Below are 23,682 nucleotides of genomic sequence, written 5' to 3'. Positions count from 1 at the left end.
CTGCTCGCAGCAGTGTGTCAGCAGGACTTGCTCCTGTGGCACCATCTTCTGCCTAGCACAGCCATCCCTGTTCCCAGACCAATCCCTGTGCCACACTGCCAGACCTGAGGCACCTCAGCCTGTCCAGTTGTGCCTGCATACAAACACCATCACAGCACAGTGCTGGTGGCCACAGAGCCCACACTTCCCCTGTTCCTTTCTCCTGGAGAGCAAGCGCAGCAGCATCCTCCCCACAGCCCTGGGGGGACCCGAGCATCCCAGCAACCCCATGCAACAGTGGGAAGAAAAAGGCCACACACAGTAAGAATCACATTTTTTTCCCCCCCACTGCCACATGCTGCAGCCTCACACCGGAGCTGGGCATGGCCTGGCCTCCCCCTCGATGGGGCCCTGGGCTCGAACAGCTCAGGTTTCCTGGCTGAGGCTGCAGAGACCGGGCCCCAGCCCCGCAGCAAAGGGTTAACCCTGCCTGCAGTAGCTCTGCTGCAGCTCCAGGCTGCCAAACCCAGGCCAGGGCCTCCCAGAGCGGTTCTCCCCCTGCCTGTGCCCCTCTGCTCTCACCTGCCTTCCCTGCACTAAAAATACCAAGGGAGGGGGCAGAGGCTGCACCAGGCTGGGTGCTGAGCCCTGTGGGGCAGCATGCGGGGGACAAGGGGTTTGCAACCCCTTAAAGAGCAACAAGAACACACAGTACAGAGAGGAGGGACTAAAAGAGGGGGAGAAGCAGACTCTGTACAAAACTCTGCTAGTAAAGGAAGGGGAGGGAAGAAAAGAGGATAGATGGGCCAGGAGCCAGCTTTCTGTCTGGGAAGAACTGTGAAATTCATTTAAGTTATTTTGGTAAATTAGGAACACTGGCTTCTGCCTCGTACTGGTGGACAAGTGACCAACAGTGACAACAGTGTACCTTCAGCAACCCTAACCCACAGTGAGAGACCACAGCCAGAGCTGCCACACACCATGTGCCCCCAGTGCCAGCCCAACACGAGTGTCTGTGGAGGGAGGCTGCCTCCTCCCGTGGTCAGGGATGGTATTTGAGCTCTGGAAACTGCAGAGGGATGCAGGTGGAATGTGGCACAAGGTTATCTTGAAGAAACACAGCCTAGGGAGGAGGGAAAAGCCTTGCTCCTCGCACAGCTTCCAGGTCCTGGTGCTTACGAGTACACAGTTTCCACTGAGGAAGAAAAAGAGGCAAATACATTCTGGGTAATTGCATCATCATGCAATACAAGCATGACACAGAGGTTGTATATTAAAATTTATTGAATTATTGTGTAAGAATTCTCTTTATTAAAATCATTTGGACTCTAAACTGATTATTTACAGACAAAACCTCTTATATCACCAATAGATTCCTACATCTCAGAACAGTATCTACAAACAGTTATTACACTATGTAACAAAATTCAATTTTTTTCCAAGCTTTTTATATTAATTATTAATTCCATCTTGAGAAAGACAGTACCTTGGGTGCTCTGAGCAGAACCTAAGGTGTGGCAGGGCTTTATTGCAGGTCAGACCATACCGTAACAGACAGAGAGACACCAAGTCACAAGGCTGGGAGAGGGCACAGTCACCAGGACAGAGGACCAGGAAAAAGACTACAAGAGCAAATGTCGTGGGTGTTCTGGAAACCAAAATAATCATCCCCACAAGAAAGGCACAAAAAAAAAAAAAAAAAAAGCAGCAGCATCTTGCTGCAACCAGGGCACACCCTGAAAAATAAACAGCATTCCACCGAGGCAGCAGCATCCAAGAACCCTCTATTTTCATTTAAAAAAATCAGCCATCATTTCTACCACAAAAAAAAAGCTTTCAGGTACAGCCTAAATTTGCCACCAGACAGAGGAAAGCAAGAGCTCTCACATCTACATCACGTGGGCGCCAGCTGTGCTTCATCGTGCCAACCGGAGAGACATTCAAATACACTAACGGAGATTTATTGTAATACTGATCAGTTCTCAGCCTTTCACCCAGACCACGGCAGAAGCAAGTCCCTCCCTCTGACCACAGCACTAAATAAAGCTGAGTGCCTGCCACTCAGGAACAGCAGAGTCCTGGGAGTCCCACCGGAGCAGTGACATCCCCTTGCTGTGCCTGTGTCCCACAGGAGGGGACCGGCCGCGGTGGCAGGGCTCTCTCTGCTGGTGCCCTCAGAACTTGCTATCTGCAAGCAAACAGGAACATCCAGACAGGATTCTCTGTCCTTGACAAGGAACATCCGGCTGGTCATGGAATCAGGCAGAGACTGGAAAAAACTTGCAAGGATCGCGAGGAATAAATAAATAAGTTTTCCCTGCAATAGGGAATTTCATAATAAAACCTGCTTTGTGCAAATTTAAATGCAACAGAACCCTGTCATAGAAATGGACTTTGCCACAGAAGAGGGGCACGGACAGAGAGAAGAGGGGCCATGCCTAAACACCCAAGTTGATCCCAGTGAGGGCCTTCAGTGTGTGTCCACGGGAGGAGGACGCTGGTATCTACAACACCAAGGACAGACGGATGGGAGGAGTTGGGCCCTACCAGCTTTCCACCCTCACTGCACTGGCACTGGGCAGTGGGTCCAGTCCAGCCATGCAAGGACAAGCAGATGATGTTAAGTAAGTCAATCACCCATGTTTAACTCTATTTGTAAGTCTTAATTATTGCTCTAATAAAAGCAGACTTTTACAGATACACTCAGAGAAAGCAGATAATTTCCAACATCCAGGAACACTACTGGGAAGCAAGGAGGATGTGGGTACCAGTGGGAGGTGGGATGAGAATTAAGCCTCAAGCCACCCTGTTCTGGGAAAGTGCAGAGATAATTCTGCAAAAATAGGGGCAGACACTGCCAGTCTGCAGAGCCAGAAATCCAGCAGAGATTCTGTGGCTTCCGGCGGACACTCAGCAAGCTGGAGAGGCCACAAACTAGGCCTTGTTTCCTAGGGCAGAAAGTCCATCCACCAACACACAACAGGACAACACTACTCCACTACTACACCTGCTTCAAACCAAGGAATCTCTCCCGCAGTCCCTAAAGGAATGGGCTTTACTAACACGCATTGTATTGGCTTTTTCCCATCTAGCAGTCCTCTCCTCCACCCAGCTTTTTGTGGGGACCAATTTAATCAGATTTAGTCAAGACAAAGGTTTCAGAGGTGCTAAGTTCCCATAAGTTTTGTGGAAATGGGTGGTCAGGCAGGAGTGTGACCCTAACTGGTCCTCACCTAAAGAAAGGCACAAACTCTGCAGCCCTATTTTTGCTTGGCAGCAGCCAGCTGGCCACCCTGCTGCTCCATACAGCAGGATAGGAGCAGAAGGTGGCATAGGCATGTTGCTCATACTCTGGGCACACCACGTACCTGGGGATACTGCTATACTGCTGGAGAGGGGATCACAGGACAGCCAGCTTTGTAGGAAGAGAGGCCAGCATTAGCCTGTTGTTACATTGCTCCAAGAACAATTTTGCAACTGCAGAGCTCTCACACAAAGCCACAGGGCTGATGGAGCAGGCCTGGAATTACTTCTGTATGCAATGTAAAGAGAGGTAGGGACATTATCCTGCTCTGTTCTAGCTCTGCTACCTCCTGGCCCACACAATCACCACCTCAGAGTAGTGACAGAGGAGTTAGACCTGTCTACTTGCCCCAGGCACACAGATAGCAGTGAGGGAAAAGGGAATGAGTGGGCACCCTTATAAATTGGCTCCTAGAAGGGCAGAGGACTATTCACAAAGTGGAGGATCTAAGGAGGGAGCAGTGAGGAACTGCCCAGTGACAGCTGCCAACTAACTGTGCTTGTGCCTGCTCCAGCCTCTCCTCCATGCACAAATCATTCTTTTTTGCAGGACACCTGACCCTCCTTGGGAACATTGTGGTTGTGCTTCACAGCTCCTTTGAGTTCACAGCTCACCAAATAACCCTTCTATGTGCCACAACAGGAGAGTGTGAGCAGTGGAGCTGAGAGTTAGGTGTAAGGCAAGCCTAAGAGAAGAGCACACAGAGAACCTGGGACTGAGCTGCGGGGAAAGGCGAGCTGCTGGTACGACAATGGAGACACCTACGAGTTATCCCTGCAGACAAAGCAGTGGAGAAAACCGCTCCAGTGCTGACAGACGTTTGTCAGTAGAAGTGCACAGAGATACTTCTCCAAGAAAAGCTTTGTCTCAAAGCCACAAATTTAAACATTCTCCTTTAGCATTTAAATACATTAACTTTCTCAGGGTATTTACAAGTCCAGTTCAGAGCAGCAGAACAGCTGGATACTGGAGGAAGGGGGAGTGGCACAAGGCGTTTGTTGTGCTTTTCCAAAGAGCAGGGCAACATCTGACCACAAGGAACCAGGAAGACAGATCCGAGCTGGGTCAGTGGAGACTGAAGTGAGCCAGGCAGCAACTCTCACACACTGAATTTGTCCGGAGGGAAAGGGTGAGGGGGTGCTGTTCATTTACAGTGGGCCCCATGACAAGCACCCATGCTGGTGAGCACATTCCAGCCAAGCAGGTGCCACACACGAGCTGTCAGAGACCAGAGCACTGGGGAACAAGAGACCTTCACCATCGGATACTCTCCTTTCTATGTCCAACATCTGGGACCAGCAGGGACATTGCTGCAAGGAGTTTCTCAGGAGTGCTTGCTAGCTGGGGACAGAGGTTAGCACAGCGGTCAACCCAGGAAAAGCTTCATGATCCTCAAGGAAGTGAGTGGTTGCAGCAGGCAGTGTCCCAGCACTGGAAAGGGCATCCGTGTAAGGCTGAGGACTCCACAGACACAGTGCTTGGTGTTGTCACCTGGCTCTTCAATAACATGGTTTGGAAACTTGGCACATTCACAATAACATCTGTAGGAAGGACCTGTGTGGCCCCTCAGCCGTCTGCCAGGGAAAAACCAAAGTTTGTCCTTTAATTTTTTGTTTCATTTTGCTTTTAAAAAGAAAAAAAAAAAACCTGTAAAAAAATATTCTCTGAGATGCAAGGACGCTTGTACTTTGTACTGCCTTGGCCATCCCCTTGCTCGTGTCACCTGCAGGTTCCTTGGAGAGTCTGGTTCCAATGGCAGCAGGACACCCTGTTTATCAACTAGGATGAGCACTGTCCCTGTTCAGCCAGGGGAGAGCAGTCGGTCTGTGCCTGTCACAAATCTGTGACTTTATTCTCCACAGCTGCTGCAATCTGTTGCAGTCTATATCCGAGCTGCATCTTCTGTGCTGTTGGGTCTTCTTCCAAGGCAGTAATGATCTGCAACAAGACAGAGCTCACTGGCAGCCTTTCTCCAGCACACGACACCCAACCAGCTCAACTCCACGCATCATGGAGAACCTCAAGCTGGAATTCAGCGTGCTCTAGTCTAGAGTGGGTATGTAGTAATAATCTCAAATTAACCACAAAATAAGTATTCTAGATTCATTGTAGTAACTTACAGACTTCAGAGGGCAAAAAGAATGCTAAACTTCTCACCTGGAAATTAAGTCTTTAGAAAATTAATCTGAACTAAATGCATGTCTTTAAGTAAATTATTTGGATGTTGGAGTAAAAATGAAGAAGCATAGATGAAATCCCAACAGCCTTCAAGTTAGAGATAAGTTCTTTTTGCTGATCTCCTCCCTTGCTCTTTGGTAAGAATAAAGTAAACTCATGACATGAGTGATGCATGCCAATGAAACAAGACACAGTGTTGGAATAGTCTGGCTGCTCTTAATTGTTAATTTCAGCATTTTTTTGTTTGGGTGGTAGAAGGAGAAAGGCATGTTCATATCTGCTGGAAACACACACTCACCTGGTCATAGTACTTATTGATGTATTTGTACAATTCATGTAGAGCCACCAGGGAATTGAGGTCACCTGAGTAATTCTGTTTGTAAGAGATGAAATTAGACAAAACCGTGAGACACCTAGCAATTGTCTTGTCAAATTCTGTGTCCTCATAACTCATTAGGAAAGCAACAGGAAAGAGAATTCACCAACAATTCCTAGCAAAGGAAAAATCACACGTATTTCTTGCTCTGAATCCTTGACTAACCCCTCTTCTCTCCAGTGCTGCCTGGGCAGACCCTCACTCTCCCTGTGGTGCAGAGCAGCCACTGGGCACAGTCAGTGTGTCTGAGCAGAACTGCACACTCAGCTGGAATATCTCATCTTTGCATTAATAACTCTCTCCTGGATACACAGGTGAGAGGCCAGGTGACTTCTGAAATACTTTTATTTACCCGTGATAGCTCAGCCAGGGCAGAGTTCATCTCCTGGTCGCTAGCAGAGATGGTCTGACGAATGTCTGAGTAGTACCTAGACAGGAGTACACAGGCCATTAGTGCATGGTCCCTCCTCCTCACTGCTGAAACCACAAGTCCTCACATCCATCACTTACCTTTCCACCATCTGTTTGTAGCGAGGAATGTCCCGGGCATAAAGCAGCTTATTGATTGGAGAGTCCTTGAACATCCAAAACCAGAACTGGTTATGAGAAGCTCCTTTACTGTGCTTTGGACTAACCTCAGCAGGTAACGCAATCACTGCTATTTTCTGCCATTTATTCAGGATCGGGAATTTTTTGTCCTCTGCATGAAGAGGCACTTCAAATAGCAGGCTCTCCTCTGGTAATGCAGTCTGAGGTACCCTGTGATGTGCTGATGAAAGGACCCCTGGGATCCCTAGTCCAGCTTTCTCCTTGGAGCTGGGTGATCACCAGTATGAAATCACACTGGCTATGGCTTTGCACAGCTGCTGTTTGACATGCTCCAGAGATCCACCCATCCCATCTCTGGTGACCTGTGCAGGACTGTTCCACCCTCAACACAGGGTGAGTAGTGATAGTGGAAAGTCTTTCTAATGGCCAACCTGAATGTCCCAAGTTGCATCCTGTAACTCCCACTATCTGCCACAGCCATCTAAAGTTTAGCTCTGTCCCCCAAGCAGCTGCAAGCTGTAAATAAAGAGCACTCCTCAACAACTTCCTGTTGCTAAACAAAATCTGGTCCTCCCTCCTCTCTTCCCAGGACTCCCCATTACTCTCCAGTTGCACATGGAAGCCAGGGGGAGCCTGGCCTGCTGTCCCCATGGTGCTGTGTAAACACTATTGCCTTCCTAAGGCAGCACTGCTCAACTCTCAGTGCCAACCATGCTCCCTTCTCCCTCTGTACTCACCCGCCCTAACTTATGGTCAGCTATTGTGCAGGAGTCCATGAAGGTCTGCGCAATGACCAGCAGCACAGCGTCCACATTATCCGACGTCTGCACATCAAAAACAAACTGAGGGTTCTTGATGATGTTGATCCAGAACCGCAGGGGGAGGCTGTAGAGAGGACAGAAGTGCAACAGGGCATCAGCAAAGGTAGCAGCTACAGTGCTGAAAGATATTCTACATGGTACTGCATCTCTCTGCTTTGCCCTCCCAGCAAAACCAGCTCTTCACCCTATGGGTCTGCTGCCCTGCACTTGCATTTTGCTCCTCCTCAGTAGGCAGAAGTGGCTGTCACTTTACAAGCTCTAAACAAGTCAGCAGTGCCTCCTCCAGGGCCCTCAGGAACACTCTACCTGTTTGTCTTCCAGATATGGATGGTCTCAGGGTCTGTGATCCCATAGTGTATGGCCTGCTCATCCAACAGGTCAAAGAAGTATTTGACTGCCAGAGGGACAGGGCGGTTGGTACTGAGGATCACCTGGAACAAGTCATCCACAAACTTCTGCAGAGTACCCTGTGGATAATCAAGCAGGACAGAGTCAGCACAGTAAGAGGAGAGTAGAGAGCCCAGGCCTCACAGATAAAAGGTCACCCTCTTCTGCTCAGTGACAGCCACTCACCCATCCAAGGGTACTCCACCCCCACTGAAGGGAGCAGCAGGTAAGGAGAAAGGAAGCCCCTGTGGTTTGTGGAACAGAGGCCAGGGAGAAGCTCATGAGCAAAGCAAAATGTAGAGGAGACTCAAACGTACTCAAAGCCACTGCAGGTAAAGGGTATTGCTTCATCTTCACACACACCCCTGCAATCTGCCAGGGGATGTGAAGGAAGACAAGATCCCAAGCACAACACAATCTGTGTGCTTCTTCTCACCTTCATTGAGAGCAGGCGTGTCAGATAGATCTCTGGGATTGCCTTGGCCCGCTCCCGATCTCTTAAGCTCCCACGCCGATGCTTGGGAAGCTCTGGCTCTTCTGTTGGTTTTACCAGGTGCCAAAGTTTGATCCCACCTTCATCTGCATCCTCCAGCATTGGTGTTTCTAAACCAAGCAATTGTTTACAGACAAGTGTTGGTTCTCTCACAGTAGACCTTGGCCAGGTGAGCCCCAAGGAAGCAAGATTTCCCAGTATAACAGAAACACAAACGGGAAGGAATCTCTGGAGGCCTCTAACCAGCCTTCTTCATAGTACAGCCATCGCCAGCAGTACAGCAGGTTGCCTTTGTCCAACCAAAACCTTCAAGGTCTTGGAAACTTCCCCAGACAGTGATCCCCCCACCACCCCAGTGGTCTGTTTCAGGGTTGAACCATGCTTTTGCTGAAGAAGTTTTGGTCCATATCCAATTTGAATCTCTTAAGCTGCAGCCTGTGGCTATTGTCCCTCATGCCACAGGAGTATCCATGGAGTTGTTTCTCTGCCAGGCAGTAAGGAAACTGCCTGGCATCCCATCACTCCCCTCAGGCCATGCTCAGCACCTGAGGGTATTAAGATTTCTGCAAATTGCAGACTGCACTCAGCCCTAGAGTCAGACAACTGTGCTTGTTCTGCATTTTCACACCCAGCCCAGCTTTCCTCTGCTCCCACACTTTTGCTTTTCTCTGACCTTACTTGACCAAGCTTTCAGATTTCTTGACAATCCTGAGGGTCCAAAGCATGTGTCAGCCTTCTATATCAGCACAAAGCTGGGGCTATGGCAAGAGACTTGTCCCACTAACTGGCCAGTAATTTTATGAGAACAAGACATCAAACTCACTTTCTCCTGGGATGTAATCCTGATTTTCCCTGTGGATGTGCTTGGTCAGGCGTGGGACCAGGGCTACTGTTGCTCCATCAGGCACCTGCACACAAGCAAAACAACAGTCGAAACAAATGGCATGTTTCTCATCAGCACAATCGGCAAGTGCTCATAGACCAAAACAGGCTGTACCATCACTAGAAATAGAGACAGAAACAGGGATTTTGAGGCACCATCACCATCTTTCCTGAGGGTGAGAAAATCTTGTCTGTACCAATTAAAAAAGAGATGTACAAAGTACAGTGAAGATAATACTCAGGGACTGAGGTAATTTACATCTAGAAAATGTTGCAGCAAGGTACTGACATATTGGTGCAAGATGTGACATATTGGTGCAAGGTAATTTTAAAAAATCCCTCTTTCCATTCTTAGAAGGTACTTTGCAAGCTCAGTGCGTCATCACCTGCTAACTGATCTGGCCTGGAACAGGGACAGATCCAGCACATCACCTTCACTGCAGTATGAACTTGTGCCTATCCTTGCAAGCCCTACACATGTCCACATCTCAGGTATGGGATAAGGACAGGGCTGTGCTTGCTGAAGTCAGACTGTGGCACGGACTTAATTTGAATATGCTCTGCAAGAAAGGTCCAACCTTTTGACAGTGGTCCACCAGGAGCCAGAGCCACAAACAGAGCATGACAATGTGGAGAAGGATGAGAGGAGAGACAAGGCAATGGCAGACTGAGTTCTGACCTTGTAATGCTGAAGAGTGTTCAGACGTTTCCAAGTTCCTTGAACAACAGACGTCACATCCTCATCGGACAATATCAGATGACCTGCCAGCCCTGATCTCCACTCTACAGCCATTGAAACACAGAAAATTAAAGGATTAACTGCTAATTTGAGGCCTCATCTGCTTCAGCCTGGCTGACCTCGTTACACACCCCCTGGTCCTCATCAACTTTTACCTGTGCTATTTCACAGACAGTATAACCTGAGCAAGTGCCTGTAATGATGCTGAGTCCTGCAGTAACAGGACAGACTCCTCTGAGCACAGGGACAGGTGGCCTCATGGCCTCCCAGGTTCCACCTGTCATGTTTCTACAAATTCTGTTATATTGTGACTCTTCAAGCAGGTGGTTCAAACCACAAATATGCACCCATGGTTCTTATCAGCTACTATTTCCTCAGTACCTTCTCATCTGTAAATGTCACCACTATTCATCAACAGCTAAAGAATTCAGAAGATGGAAAACTGAGTGTTTTCTCTCCCAATATAAGTTCTATCATTAATTAACTGCCATGGGCAAGATCTTCCCTGACATATATTATTGAGAGGCTGCCATTGACTTCACTGCCAGGAAGCACCAGTCTCTGCCCACAGCATCTTTGCACTCCACTCAAATCCCCCTCCCCTCCTACACATTTTCCATACTTTCCATATCCCCTTACCCAAGTCATTGCTGTGGTCTGACTCTGGCAAAGAACACCATGAAATGAAAGAGGCTGAACCCAACTGTTTTTTTTCCCACCCCTGCCTCTTTCTGTTACAGCCTCTCCCCTGCTGTGTCCAGCCAGAATACGTGACCCTTGGTCAGTGATTCTGCACTCAGCAGAGAATGACAAATGTTACACGTGCCAGGGTGCTGTGCACAGACAGCAAACCACCATTCCTTCACTTCCTCACTGAGTTTTGTCACCAAAGAGCTCTGCTCACCGAGGTCCAGGGTGTCTGGGTCTGGCCGGTGACAGTATGGCGTCCCTTTATAGATCTGATCTAGGATTTTCTCCTTCACCTGCGTTATGGTGTCACAGTCCAACACTTTCGCAGAAATCCCTTGAGAGTCTTCTGCCCCTCCTGCACCAACTCCTGCTTGTGTCAAAGCATTTAAGGTCTGGGGAAGAAAAGGTCACAGTTGCTCAGCTGATAAGATTACATCTGACATATTTACACCTTTGATGGTTGGCATTCAGGCAAGTTAACAGCTAGTCCTTTCACTGGGACATTCAGAAAAGAAAACATCACAGATGTTAAACACCTCAGTCTTGTTTCTTAGCCTTGTGTCAAGAGCTGGAAGCCAGTTCAACAGCACTGGGGGGGAGCTTCGATGTGCCATCAGCACAGCACATACCAGATGACTGTGGTGAAGGCTCCTATCAGCCTGGGGCAAAAGCGCCTGATTTAGCAGAGCTCTTCATCATCTATGGACTCGTGCTGCTGGAACAAACCTGGCTCCCAGGAGACAGTGGCAGAATGCTGCACTTGTGCCTTGGTTATGGGAGTGGAGACATTCAGCCCTGTCGTACCAGAGAGGACAGAAGATTTGGTGCTTACCAGAGTGCGGTACTCCAGGTCCTCTCTCAGAAGGCGGTTGTCATTCAGGGTATATTTGGCTTTCCCTGTCACCCAGTCAACCGGCCCTTTGTCCACCTGGTGCTTGATTCCTCGAAACAGCATGTAAAGGGGCTCCCCGACAGAATCCTGGCATGGAAAAGGAGGACAGAAATTCAGCTTGCTCCTCCCAGCAGAACCCCAGGCTTGGGAACACGGATATCAAGCAGGACTGAGGATACCCCAGCTAAGCCACAGTAGGCAAAGACAGAGCCTGTGCCAACAGCTCCTGCTCCATGCACAGGAAAAGTGCACCATCCAGCTACCAGGGAGATGCACATGACCAAGGCATTGTTCTGCCTCTGTGTCACTAATCTGAGAGACTCCTTGAGCCTCACCAGCCCTCCAGAAAAGGAATTAGACCAGCACCTGTCCTTCCACACACAGATCAGCCTGTGGCCTGTGTGTTTCAAGATAAAGGAGCTACACTGAGGCCTCAATGACCTGGTGACACATCCTGGAAACAACGAGCGGTATTAATGCTGATTTAAGCATCCCTGTTCCCAGTGAACAGCCCAGCTCTCATTCCTCACCCTGAGGAATACAGGGTGACCCTGGCACTATGTCAGCTACGAGTGAGGCACAAAGCAAAGCTGTGCCTGTCTCCCCTCTTTTGGCCCCTCTACACCACAACGGGACGAAGAGCTCACCCTCACAAACGTGTACAGGCAGATGGACATCCAGTTGGTTAACAGCTTCTCTACCACAGTTTCTGTCCTGAAAGAGAGCATCAGATTGTCACAGGAATGTGGTGCAGAACAGGGGGAGATTTGGAGGTAAAGATCACTCCCTTTGAGAGAAAAGCAGACTAAATCATGATACAGAATGGAGAGGAAAAAAAAAGCCTTTTGAGACCAGCAAGGTTAATGCTTTTGACACCACTTACTGGAAGCACTTGTCAGCCTGAAGGAGGCACCAAATTACAGAATTGGAGAGACAAGAAGCAGGGAACAGTGGAAAGCCTCTGGTAGGTCTCAGACAAGGGAAATGTGTTCAGATCAGAAGGACGGACCAGATAGGAGGCTATTGGGGATCTAAACATGGGAGATATCTCAGTTTAGCTTCCAAACATAGCATGGCTGCGAACCCAGGGACCTCTAAGTAGCAAAGTGGGATTAGAAGACTTGGCAGAGCCTTTCAGAGCTTGCCAGCCAGGCAGAAAGGCTCTGTCCCCTCAGGTAGCTGCCAGTAGGACCATGGCTGGCTCACTCACCTCCGCAACATCAGCTTGGGGTTCTTGGCCACATACTGCTCCACAAGGTCGTTCAGGAGGGTTTTGAGGATGTCAGTGAAGTACTCCAGCTTCCCATGGAGTGACACCGTGAGCAGTGATGCCACATAGGCCCGGTCTCTTGGAGAGAAAGTGCGCTGGATCTCCAGAGTGTGGATGAACTGGTGGGGAGAGAGATAAGCCAGTGTGTGAATCTGCTAAAAACAAAGCAGTCACAGCTTCTGGCTCTTGGAAGAAGTGGTGCAGGCAACTATTAAGGAATGAACCTTAACAGACACTGCCCACTTCCTGCTGCCACTGCCATGGCTCTGGCCCCCACAGCAGGCTGCCAGCAGAGAGAGGGACATTACCTTGGTGAGGAAGAGCTTGCTGTTGAGGAGGTTGGAGAGCTGGACCAAGCCCTGCTCCACTGTTTGCCGCCGGCACTCAGGGATGTCAAGGTCCCTTTGCAGTGGTGACTCACGGTGGCCCGGAAAGAAAATACGTTCTGCGTACGACTTGTAGTCCAGGAAGGGGATCCCTGTGCCCACAAGGTCACTTGTGAGGTCCATCATCTCAGTCATCAGGTCTGAGGGAAAAGAAAATGCCCATAAGGATGACACAACTGACATGATCTCAACTGACGGTCCTGAGCATGAGGTAAGTGGAGGAACCAGGGCCAGCACCATGGGACTGAGAAAGAGGAAGGATGTTTCTTCTCAGGAAGAGGCATATTGGGGTCTCATTGCTTGAACATTTAAAACTAGAATAGGCAGCAGGAGAAACAGCATGAGGAAAGTTCCAATCAGGAGCTGCTTTCCAATTTTATAAAGAGGAAGCCACTATTCAGCACACATCCGTGGTTACAGGCATTACCTACAGCAAAACCAGAGTATTAGAGACCTGCTCCTCGCTCCTTCACACATTAGCTGGGGACTACAGTCTCAGTCACCTGCACAGTTTCAGAGCCCCAGGTCTCCTACAGCTGTAAAGAGCTGAAGTACAAGGTTTGAAAGCCCAGAACATGGGCTGCAATTCAACTGGCCCTACACAAAGACTGGGCTAGTAGCTGTCCCTGAGATCCCTCCAAGTGTTCTGTCTTGACTTTAGCTCTTCATCTGAGTCTGGAGGATGAAGTGGAGAATGAGAGAGGTCTGTATAGATCACTGTGCTCTGAATTGAGAATTAAAAAGGGAAGAATTTGTCTCTCTGTTTCTAGGCACTGGCACAGGATAAATTATTGCCTTTTCTGAGCTATGCAGACAAGTACAGAGGAATGGGAAGAGAGGTAGGGATGAGGGTTTCTCCAAGCTTCCCTGAAGCAGCAAGAACCCAGGAGCTCAGTGACTGACCTGTGAATTCCTTTTTGCATCTGTCCCGAACACTCGTTTCCAGATTTTCCAGCTGGATTTGAACTTTCTTGTAATCCCTCAGAGCCTGTTTGCTCTTCCTCCTGCAATGAGAAGCAAAATTGTTCCTGGTGGCACTAGCCCAGGGACTGTCCTTGCCAACTGTTGTGTTGCTGCCAAAGACTCCAGGGCAGTTGGTGTTGAGGCGACTTCTACAGAGCAGAATCTTTGCAGGGTACCAAACAGTGTTCCATAAACTAGATGTGTCTCTTGAAGCACCCATTAGATTCTGAATGAACCACAGTGCAGGCTACAACTAGTAGTGCAACATGCCTCCCACATCCAGCACCGCCAGGGGCTCAGAATTTGGCACAAAATAAAGAAAACTGTAACCTTGTTTAGGCCCAAGATGTACACGCTTGGTCACATCCACTGAAAAACATTGTGAGGAACTTAAAGGCCTCATACAATGCCAGAACTTTTTACCTGTATATGAAGACGATGACCAGAACAATCAGTGCCACAAAGGATGCACCAACACCCAAACCAATCTGTGCCTCCAGAGGGAAGGTGAGCTGGCTTTCGGTGTCATACTGCACTCGGCCCAGGAGGAAGTTCAGGTTTCCCATCTGAACCTGTAAGAAGAAAGTATTTGTTGTGATGATTCCATTCCTCTGTGCAGGAATGAAGTACAAAGCCACAGGGCTTCTCCAGAATGGGCACAGGGAGCACACAGCTCCCCAGAAGAGCTGTCCCACAGCACAGTGAACACAGCTATACTGTTTACTTTCACGCAACTTTAGCCTTTAAGAGTAGAAGTTGAGAACAAGACCAGTTCCTTGCCACCCCCATTACCTCCCCCATCCCTCAGCAGGGCTTATACCTTTCCTAACTTCACATCCCACTCCCACTTCTTGCACATGCTTCAAGAAATGACAGGATTTCTGGCAGTGCTGCTGATTACCCACCGTGAACTCTGGGAGTAGGTCCGTGCCCTCCCGCTTGGTGCGGTGCCGTGGAGCCGGCTGCTCCGAGGGGGGCTCACAGTAGAGGTGATTCCTTGTTAGTGTCTTCACCACACAGATTCCTTCCCCAATCATAGCCATAACTTCATCCTTGGAAATAGCCAGATCTAGATTTTCCCCCTGAAATAGATTTGGACAGCACATGAGATCAGGGAAAAAACAACTATGTATTGCCATGGCTTCAGAGAAGATAGAGGAGATGAATACCACGGGATGAAAGCAGCCTTTTTTCTTCTCTGATTAGGTTCACATCTGAACTGGCTGCAGGAGATAATTTTGTAAGCTAAAAAATTCAGTTGCATATGATTTAGATTTAGCTTTAGGACCTGTAGCACACTGCATAAGTACAGTTATAAATAGCCTGTCCTCTTAAGGCTCTTCAGCCAAAGCACAGCTAAGCTCAGCTCTTCACTCTGTATATTTAAAAAGGTAGTCTTGTGTCAGTTAACCTGCACACTCAGGTGAGTCAATCAGTGCCTTTCAAAGGTGTAACATATCTGTGCTATTTCCCTTATCTGCTTTTATTTTGGGGGATTAAGACTTCTTCTTTTTTTTAATAAAACCATGCTGACTGATGTTAATTACATTTTTATGCTTTAATGCTTTCTAAGCCCAGAACACTGTCAGGATATCCCAACAGGCTGGCAGATCAACCTCCTTGTCTTTTAAAGTTCTCTTCCAGTCTTCTCAAACTGCCCTACATCTCCAAAATGGATTCAATCCCAATGACAGTGGTCTAGACATTTCTAGGCTCTTACATCCTCACACTTTTTACTCATACGTAAAAGGAGAGCATGTGGAGAACCTGCACCTACAGTGACAGCCATTACTTTCTTTAAGAGTACTGGACTGAAAAGTACCTTTCCATACAAAAGAAATACCTCAGAGATTTTTTTTCTTGCATGTACTGTAAAAATATGAGCCACTGTGCTCTTCTGTATCATCTTTAATGAGTGATTTTCCTGCCTTCACTTAGTAACAGGGCTTCCCTAATGGCAGGATTCGTTTACTCCTAAGTTACTTCTAGAGAAAACGGAAGTAGTTATGAGAGAGTCAGCAGCTGAGAACAGGAGGTAGGGATAATGTAGTACTAATATCTCACATACAAATAGTTTATTTGGATCAAAAAAAAAACCCCAAAACAAACCACAAAACTTTCCAGAAGCCCTATGAAGCCCCTAACAATGTTTTATGGACTTAAGAGGCTTTTGTGATGCACTCTTTTCCCTCCTCGTATGTACCATTTCTCACAGGCCAAAGCAGATGTGCTGTGACAGGTCAAATGCTTTAAAAACCTTGGATACTGCATGACAACAATTTAAAACTTCATACAAGGAACATTAATTCCAGCTGGTTTTTGTCTTACCTCCACAGAGATGACACTTCCTGGCTTGTGACGATATGGTTTGGCAGGGTCCTCAGCATTCAATGGTTTTAGGATGGGATTGACTTCATAAGAGAAGGGCATGGGATGCAGTGAGTTGAAATCAAAGCTCAGATTATCCAGAATAAATTCCAGCTTGATACGGACACTCCTCAACAGCAGGTTAATGGCTGGAGTTTTGCATAGGATCAGGTAGGAAGAGTTAACAAGACATGGTTCTTCAAACTAAGTGAAAAAGGCAAAAAAAAAGTGTCAGTAATGGAACACCAAAGCTTCTCCTGCAGCTTGGCAATACTTCCCACCCCGAGCAATCTGGGGCCAGTCTGCATTCTTCTCGCCTGGAGAAATGCCAGAAGAACTCTGCCTAACTGTAGAGGGGAAAAATCCAAGATCTGAGGAATTCCCCATGTTCCTCTAAAGGAAAGCTTTCATAGCACTGGTTTTTTTGGAAGGTCTCAGCAGTGGGAATCAGCTCTGACATTCCCCTGGCAGCAAATTCTGGAGAGAGACCAGCTTTAGCTTTCCCTGTTCTGAGAGAATAGGACCAAATACCTTCAATGCAAGGCTGGTTTCCCAGTCTGAATGCTTCTGTGAAAGTGTTCCCATGCCTGGCTGGATATTTTATACATTTGGTGAAAGTATTACAGTCTTTTTTTTTTTTTTTATGCCTTATAGCCACAAATCTTTCCTAAGAACATTGATAAAACCAGCTGTTATTGATGCATGTGCATCAGGAGCACATTTATGTACAGGAAGCCCTTCATCATTTGCACTAATAATGCAAATCCTTCTTGTAGCTGGGCTGCCAAACCACCCTCTACCTCTGCAAATTCTGCTGCATGCTCTGTGACCTTGGTGACCACACCAATACCTCTGTAATGATCCATCTCAGCAGACTGGCAGCAGGAGAGTAGAAAATGGTAGTGGCACTGGTAATTTCACTGCCTGGTTTTGTATCTCAGAGTGAAAGAGATCCCAGGAACTGTAGGGATGGACTGAAATATGCAAAAGGAAGAATCTGAAGCACAGACACATTGAGCCACACAAGCTCTCTGGCTCAGATGTAGATTCCTTTATCTCCACACCACTGCCTTGCTATTTTTGTCCCACATCACAATCCTGCACATCTGTAGGCAGCGGCAGACTTAGCCCGTGGAAATGTTTGTGAAAGTGCTTAACCTCTCAGTCTGGCAGAGAACACTTCCATGGGCCAAGACTGTTGGTACAATCCAAGCAGGTAACAGGGAGGAAAAAGCCCTAGGGTCAGAAAGTCCACCTCTTCAGAGGTGGAACATCAACCCTTGTGCACACACATCCCCATTGAGTGCTGTGCTACCTGGTGGATGCTGCACAGAGAATCCTCAGGACACTCAGAGTCTGGGATGATCCTGCGCCATCGCCCCACTCCTCGGCGCCGGCGTTCAGATGGAGAAACTGTAACTCGGATCTTTGGTTTCTGTACAACATCCAAGTTATATCCATGAACTCTGAGCACTCTCCCTCCACTGAAAGACAAAAGTAGCTGATCTGACCCACCTGTTATTCACTAGCTCCATTTTGTCCATGCTCCCATCCTTCTGTTTATGCTCATTCTTACAAACACAGCTTTACCCCAAAGTGCCACTCAGAGAGATACCATTGGTGCTGCAGCCCCAGAACACTGCCCCAGGGAAGGGACACTCATTCTTTCTACCTGAGGAAGCTTTTAGGTGGCTCTGCAAAAGTGATGTTGGGATCCAGAGTATATCTGAAGAGGGATCCTTCCAATCTCCGCTCTTGGTCCCCATATTTGATGGTGACTGGGAGTTCTGTGGACACATTGCTGGGACTCGTCTGGCATGCCAGCTGATCCTCTGTCATCTCAGAGAGGCTTGGAGAGACAAGGAAGAGCAAGGGATTAACACAGTCCCTGCAGAGACAGATTTTATACTACTGTGCCTTTGTCTTTGCAGAGAGTCTGCAAACCTCTTCGGCTATTTTCCTGAATCTCATGCTGAAAGCTCTTGTGCCTTATCTGTGCAAGCAATAATTGCTGGGCAGCTGTTAGGAGCAGCACATGGACAAAAAGCAGGTACAGCCACTGTCCAGAAGGGACTGGATACATGCTACCAAGGCATGTGCACCTTCTCACCACCAGTGAGGTGAGGCAGGTGTATGTGTCCCAGGGTGCAAGAGAACAGGCAGCTCTTGGGATTAGGCTGCAGGAGCCACCTGCAGCTCCCCACCAGCAAAAGCAGAGTGTCAGGATGGGTTACAGTCCTGTCAAGGGACAAGCAGAACAGAGGTGTGCAGCACTGCTCACATCCAGGGAAGGTGGGCTGGAATCTAAGATGGTTGAGGTTGCTGCCATGACCCTCAAGGGGAAGATCCCCTTGAACACAGAGGAAAGCAGAGCTCCAGCTGCTCCAGGCAGCATCACACCCTGGAAGGCTCTGGGAAGGACTCAGGACAGTGCACAGCCAGCACATTGGCAAGTTCTGATCTTACATTTGACAAGGGAGGTCTCCAAGCAGGACACTGATCTCGTTAGGATGCCCAGTCAGCAGCTTTGAGCCCAGAAGGGTGAGGCAAGTTCCTCCTGCTTTGGGGCCCTGAGTCGGAACAATGGATTTCAGCTCTGGATTCTAGAAGAGGGAGGGGGAAAGAAAAAGGAAAAAAGAAAAGGAAAGTGAGTGACAAGGAACTCAAAAGACAAGACAAGGGGAGAAAACAGCAGAATGTGTTCAGTGTCCTCCAGTGCTCTGAAAATAGAAGATCCAAATCATAGGCAGGCCTCAGTTATGCTCCAGCAGCTACTTTACAGGGCAGAGGAGGGATCAGTCACACCAGCAAGGAATCGGGGACCTTTCCACAGACTGCCAAAAGCATATGGATGCTGCAAACAGCAGAGCTGTGAGCCTCATACACAAACCTGAGGATTAACAGTCCAAACGGATTGTTCAGATCAGTAATTGGATTAGTAACTTAGGTTAGAAAAAACAAGGTAGCAAATAAATTGTCTGTTTGCCTCGCAGATGAGGAGATTAACAGCAGGGAGCCCTAAGAATTTGTGTTGAGACCTGTGCTGTAACAAAAAAAACTTAGTACCACTAAGGAGCTGCAGCAAAATTTAAAGAAACCAGGCAGAGTGACACAAGTAAGTCACTGCTGACAAAAAAAAAAAGCAAGATCCATGAAGCGAGAAGGAGGAGGGAGACTACAGGATAAAAAGCAAACATGTACACCATTACTAGTCTCTAAATAGCATGCTGGTGATAGCCAAGAGAAGAGCAACAAGCATAATGTAGTATATAAAATGGTTCTATCAAGCCAAAAATGGAAGAGCTTAAGACTTTTCAGGATCTTTTTCCCCTTCCCATGGGAAAGGGAGACATGCAACTAGATACATAATTTGTAAATTGCACAGAAAGGAAGAAAAAGGAGCAATTGTATTTAAAAGTTACTTAAATACTATCCCATAGTTGCTGGGTTTAAGATACCAAAAAGTTATCAGAAACATGTTTAAAAGTGACAGGAAACATTTCTCCACACAATGCATGGGAATTTTGGACTTGCTGCCACCAGCTGCTGAAGTTCAGAAGATAAAAGCATAGTCAAACAAGCAATTTGCATATTAACAAAAGGAAAGTCAGAAGTCTCAGTAAGATGTTAAGCCATCAATAAAAAAAATCTTCAAATTGGAAATATAGAGGAAAAATACAGGGTATCTTTAAGTATTTAGCAGTTACCATTGTCAAAAAAGAAATAAAATCACTACTCTACAGGATCTTTAGTATTACCCAGTACAGCTGTTCTTATAATCTAAAGGGGGGTGAGGGAGGAACAAAACAAAACAAAACAAAACAAATCCCACCACACCACACAATATAAGCAGCAGAAACATCGGATAAAAATACCAGCAACAAGTGCCTGGTAGAGTCCTGTAAGTTCATGCAATAAACAGTCATTTAGCAGAGATACTGGGAAAACAGGGGAGATATTAAAGTTGTGTTACCTGGTAGGTGAAAACATGCCCAGAAACTCCACGACCTCCTCCAGGCACTTCCACCACGATATGTCCAAACCTCTCTGTCCAGCTCCCGCCAGTGACGCACACGATGCTGCAGGACAATCCAAGAACAGAATCACTCCAGGGGAGAGCAGGGGAGCTGTATCCACCACACCATGTCCTAAAAACGTCTAGCAACCACAGCTCCCTTCTTCCAGCCTTATCTCGTCATGCTCAGAATACACAACCAAACACTGAGAAACACCTCTAAAAAAGCTGCGTTAGGTGCAGCAGGAAAAAGCAGGGACCAGTTCCAAACAGGCCCATCCTATCTAAGATTATTTTTTCTGGGACAGACAAGAGGAAGACCACTGTGTCAGAGATGAACAGAGTCCAGGAACTCTTCTATTGTCCAGAGATTATCAAAATCAGTCACATTTGGAGGGACCTCAGGCCAGCAGTGGTCAATCCACACATTACTGCTGTGTCTGATGCAGAAGACTCAAGACCTGGGTTTAGCTGTCACTGGTCTTCAGCCAGTGGCCTCTGCAACCAGCCAGATCCCCTGATCTGCACCAACCATTCTTCCCAGCCCTTTTTCCAGACGTAATTTGATATGGGAGATGCTGACAAGGTGAAAAGTCAAACTGTACTTAAAACAGAGCAGCAAGGAATCCCATGTTACAGCACTGATTTGCTAACAGAAAACCTACTCTGCAGGAGACTTCCCAGCCTTCCTGCATAGCAGAAGATTAATTTTGTCTGAGCCTTGTTCAGAAGCAGGTTCCAGGTTCACAGCTATATCCCCTCAACTAAAGAGGCTCAGGAATTTGAACTTAGGCAGTGCAGTCCAAGCCAAGACCCTGTGATGCCAGGTGATTTACAGATACAGAACACAGACAGTGCTAACCCCAGAAAGATTATGCTCTAATTCTAGAATGAAAACAGAAAGCAGATGGAGTCAGACAAACAAATCGCACAGACAGGACAACACTGCTCAACACAGCAGGCCATTCCCAGCAGGATCTTACCTGGCTCCTAGAGGGAAAGGTGCTACAACTACTGCTACCATGGAATGGAAAAACATGTTTGTGATAGCTCCGATAAGAGGTTACTCACAATTGCTCTCCTCTTCTCCTGCAGGTTGTTTGGCTCCTCTTCCTCCCTTGTCCAAAGCTCCCACCCACCTGCCCTGCCACAGGCCAACTACACAAATGTCTCTTTCTCCTTGCTTCCTAACTATCCCCCATTCATACCTCTTAACTCCTAACTACTGCTTTGTTATTTTGTTCTGCCCTGGCCAGACACACCAGCTGCACAATTCTCTATCACTGAGATGAGCTGGATTCAGCAGAACAGGTCTTTCTGCCTATCATCCTTCTCCTTGCCACTACTTTTACAAGCACTGTGTGACCTGTCAGGCACTCCTGGCCATCAGAAGAGTGGCATTGGGCTCACCAGGACACCCTCATCTGTCCCTCGCTGAGAGGATCTTTTGAGTTTGCTCCTGGAGGGAAATCTCGCTAGCAAGTGAAGACTGACAGTCTAGGGGGTGTGCCTCCAACCAAGTGTTCCCATGCTCACCCTGTGTTAACATGGTCAGGCTATTTCCCTATCAGTGACACTTGCACAAGCCATGTCCTTTGCTTTATTGAAATCTCCCTGTGGCTGAGAGAGACGCCCATGAAACTGCTGGGTTCTGAGCCCTCAACTCCCTGACCTGACTGTGGGCTCTGTGGGGGCAGTGTGGCTGGAATATGGCATCACTGTTCGGCTGTAGCCTTGTACACAACCTTATCTCTCTAGGGTCACTGCCTGAGCCAACTGCTCACACAGTGACCTTACTCAGGGGAATGGGCAGGGCTCAACACCTACAGCAAAGGCAAAGACATCTCAGGCTGGGTCAGCAGCCAAGGGAAAAGCCAGCACCTGCCTCTGGGAGGAGGTTTCACAGATACTCTACCTGCTAGAGATCTCATACTCTTGAGCATCTACGGCACAGGGAATTCCTGCAACAGTGACAGTTTCTGCAATGTCTTGATGTTTCTGCCCGAGGTTTGAGCCAGTGATGGTGATTCTAGTGCCACCTTCCACTGGTCCAGACAGGGGGTACACCTGCAAAGACACCCGCGCATGTGTAAATGTCACAGTACCTCAGACCTCCACAGTCTGGTGACTGATCTACAGCACAGGGCCCTTCAACTGCCCCTGTGCAAACTCTGCCTGCTCAGGTCACTGCTGTTGACTCCTTTTACTGACTTGGACTAGTCCCAGGATGCAGCCTCATCAGAAGAAAGGCCATAAAGAACACCACAGTTGGAGCCTTCTTTCCCATACCTTGCTGTTGCCAGCAGTCCCCACCCAGAGGTGATAATCCACTTAGAAGGCAGACTGCCCTGCTCTGCCTTCCCATCAACATGCTGACCACTCCACAGGGCATTTCTGCTGAAGAGTGGGAATGCACAAGCCAATACATGTTACTAGTACTGAAGCAGCAAGCACCATTCCCCCTCAGCATCAGGACAACAATGAATTGCATGCTGCACAAACGTCAAAGCTCTGTCCCTGAGCAGCATCCAAGGTAAACTAAGACAAGATGCAGCACATGGATGTTGTGTGCCACTGAAGGGAGGACAAGCTGACAGCAAAAGGGACACATGGCTACAGACACTTGTCATGTGGCAGTTAGCAAGAAACATTTAAAATAAACAGACAAAAATAATTAATTCCAGTAACCTGTCATGCCTTTCCCATCGTTGCTGTGCTGTTATCATTAGGTTTTACCCTCCTTTGCCCCAGGCTTAGTTGGGCCAACCTGTTTCAGGGTCTGGCTCAGGGCAGTTGGAAGATCCACCCTGTGGACCCTTTCCCAGCTCCTGAATTATTCTGGTGTGCCAGTTTCAGCTGAGATACAAATGAATAGTTCCCCACTGTTCTCTACCAGCAAACAGTCCAGCACAACAGTCTAGAATCCTCACAACACAGAGGGACCCCCACTGAACTTCCTCTTCAGAAGGTCAATAAATTACTGAGCTGCACTGTTTGCACTCTGAGTTCATAGCCCTTTGATTTCCAGTGCAGAACAGAGCCCTCCTTGCCCTGTGTGCAGTACACCAGTGAGCAAATTACTCACAGAGTGAATGAGAGGTGCTGGACACAAGTCTTCAATTTCTTCCTTGCAAGAACCCCTGAAGATACAGCTGGGGTTGTCACCTCCACACCACACACAGTTGTACTTTGAGTCAGCTGTTTGGCAGCGGCTACAATCAGTGTGTCCCACAGAGCAGTTGTAAAAAGTCACTGCAAAGGAGAAAAATTCAGAGGTATCTGCAAGCATCCCCATGGGGCACAGCATAACCCAGCAACCCGGAATCTTTTACAGACCCCACACCTCCTCCTGCCTCTGTGATAAGCGTCAGAAGCGAAGCTCTGTTTTCCT

The 23,682-nt window shown here is 47.9% G+C and overlaps 1 protein-coding gene across 1 annotated transcript in view; it reads right to left on the bottom strand.

Moving 5' to 3' along the window:
* Window positions 1-5,116: 5,116 nt before the first annotated feature.
* PLXNB1 (plexin B1) overlaps window positions 5,117-23,682 on the bottom strand; it is a gene marked incomplete at both ends in the record, with an annotated part of 35,777 nt that continues 17,211 nt past the window's right edge. Inside the window, 24 exons of the mRNA XM_082288680.1 lie at window positions 5,117-5,221; window positions 5,760-5,834; window positions 6,190-6,265; window positions 6,348-6,412; window positions 7,124-7,271; window positions 7,514-7,674; window positions 8,031-8,197; window positions 8,911-8,995; window positions 9,649-9,752; window positions 10,613-10,790; window positions 11,231-11,377; window positions 11,938-12,004; window positions 12,501-12,679; window positions 12,869-13,086; window positions 13,850-13,950; window positions 14,333-14,481; window positions 14,815-14,991; window positions 16,238-16,480; window positions 17,592-17,760; window positions 17,949-18,125; window positions 18,743-18,879; window positions 20,250-20,355; window positions 22,207-22,358; window positions 23,377-23,543. Coding sequence (XP_082144806.1) covers window positions 5,117-5,221; window positions 5,760-5,834; window positions 6,190-6,265; window positions 6,348-6,412; window positions 7,124-7,271; window positions 7,514-7,674; window positions 8,031-8,197; window positions 8,911-8,995; window positions 9,649-9,752; window positions 10,613-10,790; window positions 11,231-11,377; window positions 11,938-12,004; window positions 12,501-12,679; window positions 12,869-13,086; window positions 13,850-13,950; window positions 14,333-14,481; window positions 14,815-14,991; window positions 16,238-16,480; window positions 17,592-17,760; window positions 17,949-18,125; window positions 18,743-18,879; window positions 20,250-20,355; window positions 22,207-22,358; window positions 23,377-23,543 — 3,353 coding nt within the window. The remainder of the gene's footprint in view (window positions 5,222-5,759; window positions 5,835-6,189; window positions 6,266-6,347; window positions 6,413-7,123; window positions 7,272-7,513; window positions 7,675-8,030; window positions 8,198-8,910; window positions 8,996-9,648; window positions 9,753-10,612; window positions 10,791-11,230; window positions 11,378-11,937; window positions 12,005-12,500; window positions 12,680-12,868; window positions 13,087-13,849; window positions 13,951-14,332; window positions 14,482-14,814; window positions 14,992-16,237; window positions 16,481-17,591; window positions 17,761-17,948; window positions 18,126-18,742; window positions 18,880-20,249; window positions 20,356-22,206; window positions 22,359-23,376; window positions 23,544-23,682) is intronic.

This window comes from Coloeus monedula (genome assembly GCF_965178545.1).
Source record: "Coloeus monedula genome assembly, chromosome: 11".
Taxonomy (NCBI): domain Eukaryota; kingdom Metazoa; phylum Chordata; class Aves; order Passeriformes; family Corvidae; genus Coloeus; species Coloeus monedula.
This window is presented reverse-complemented; position numbering and strand designations above follow the sequence as displayed.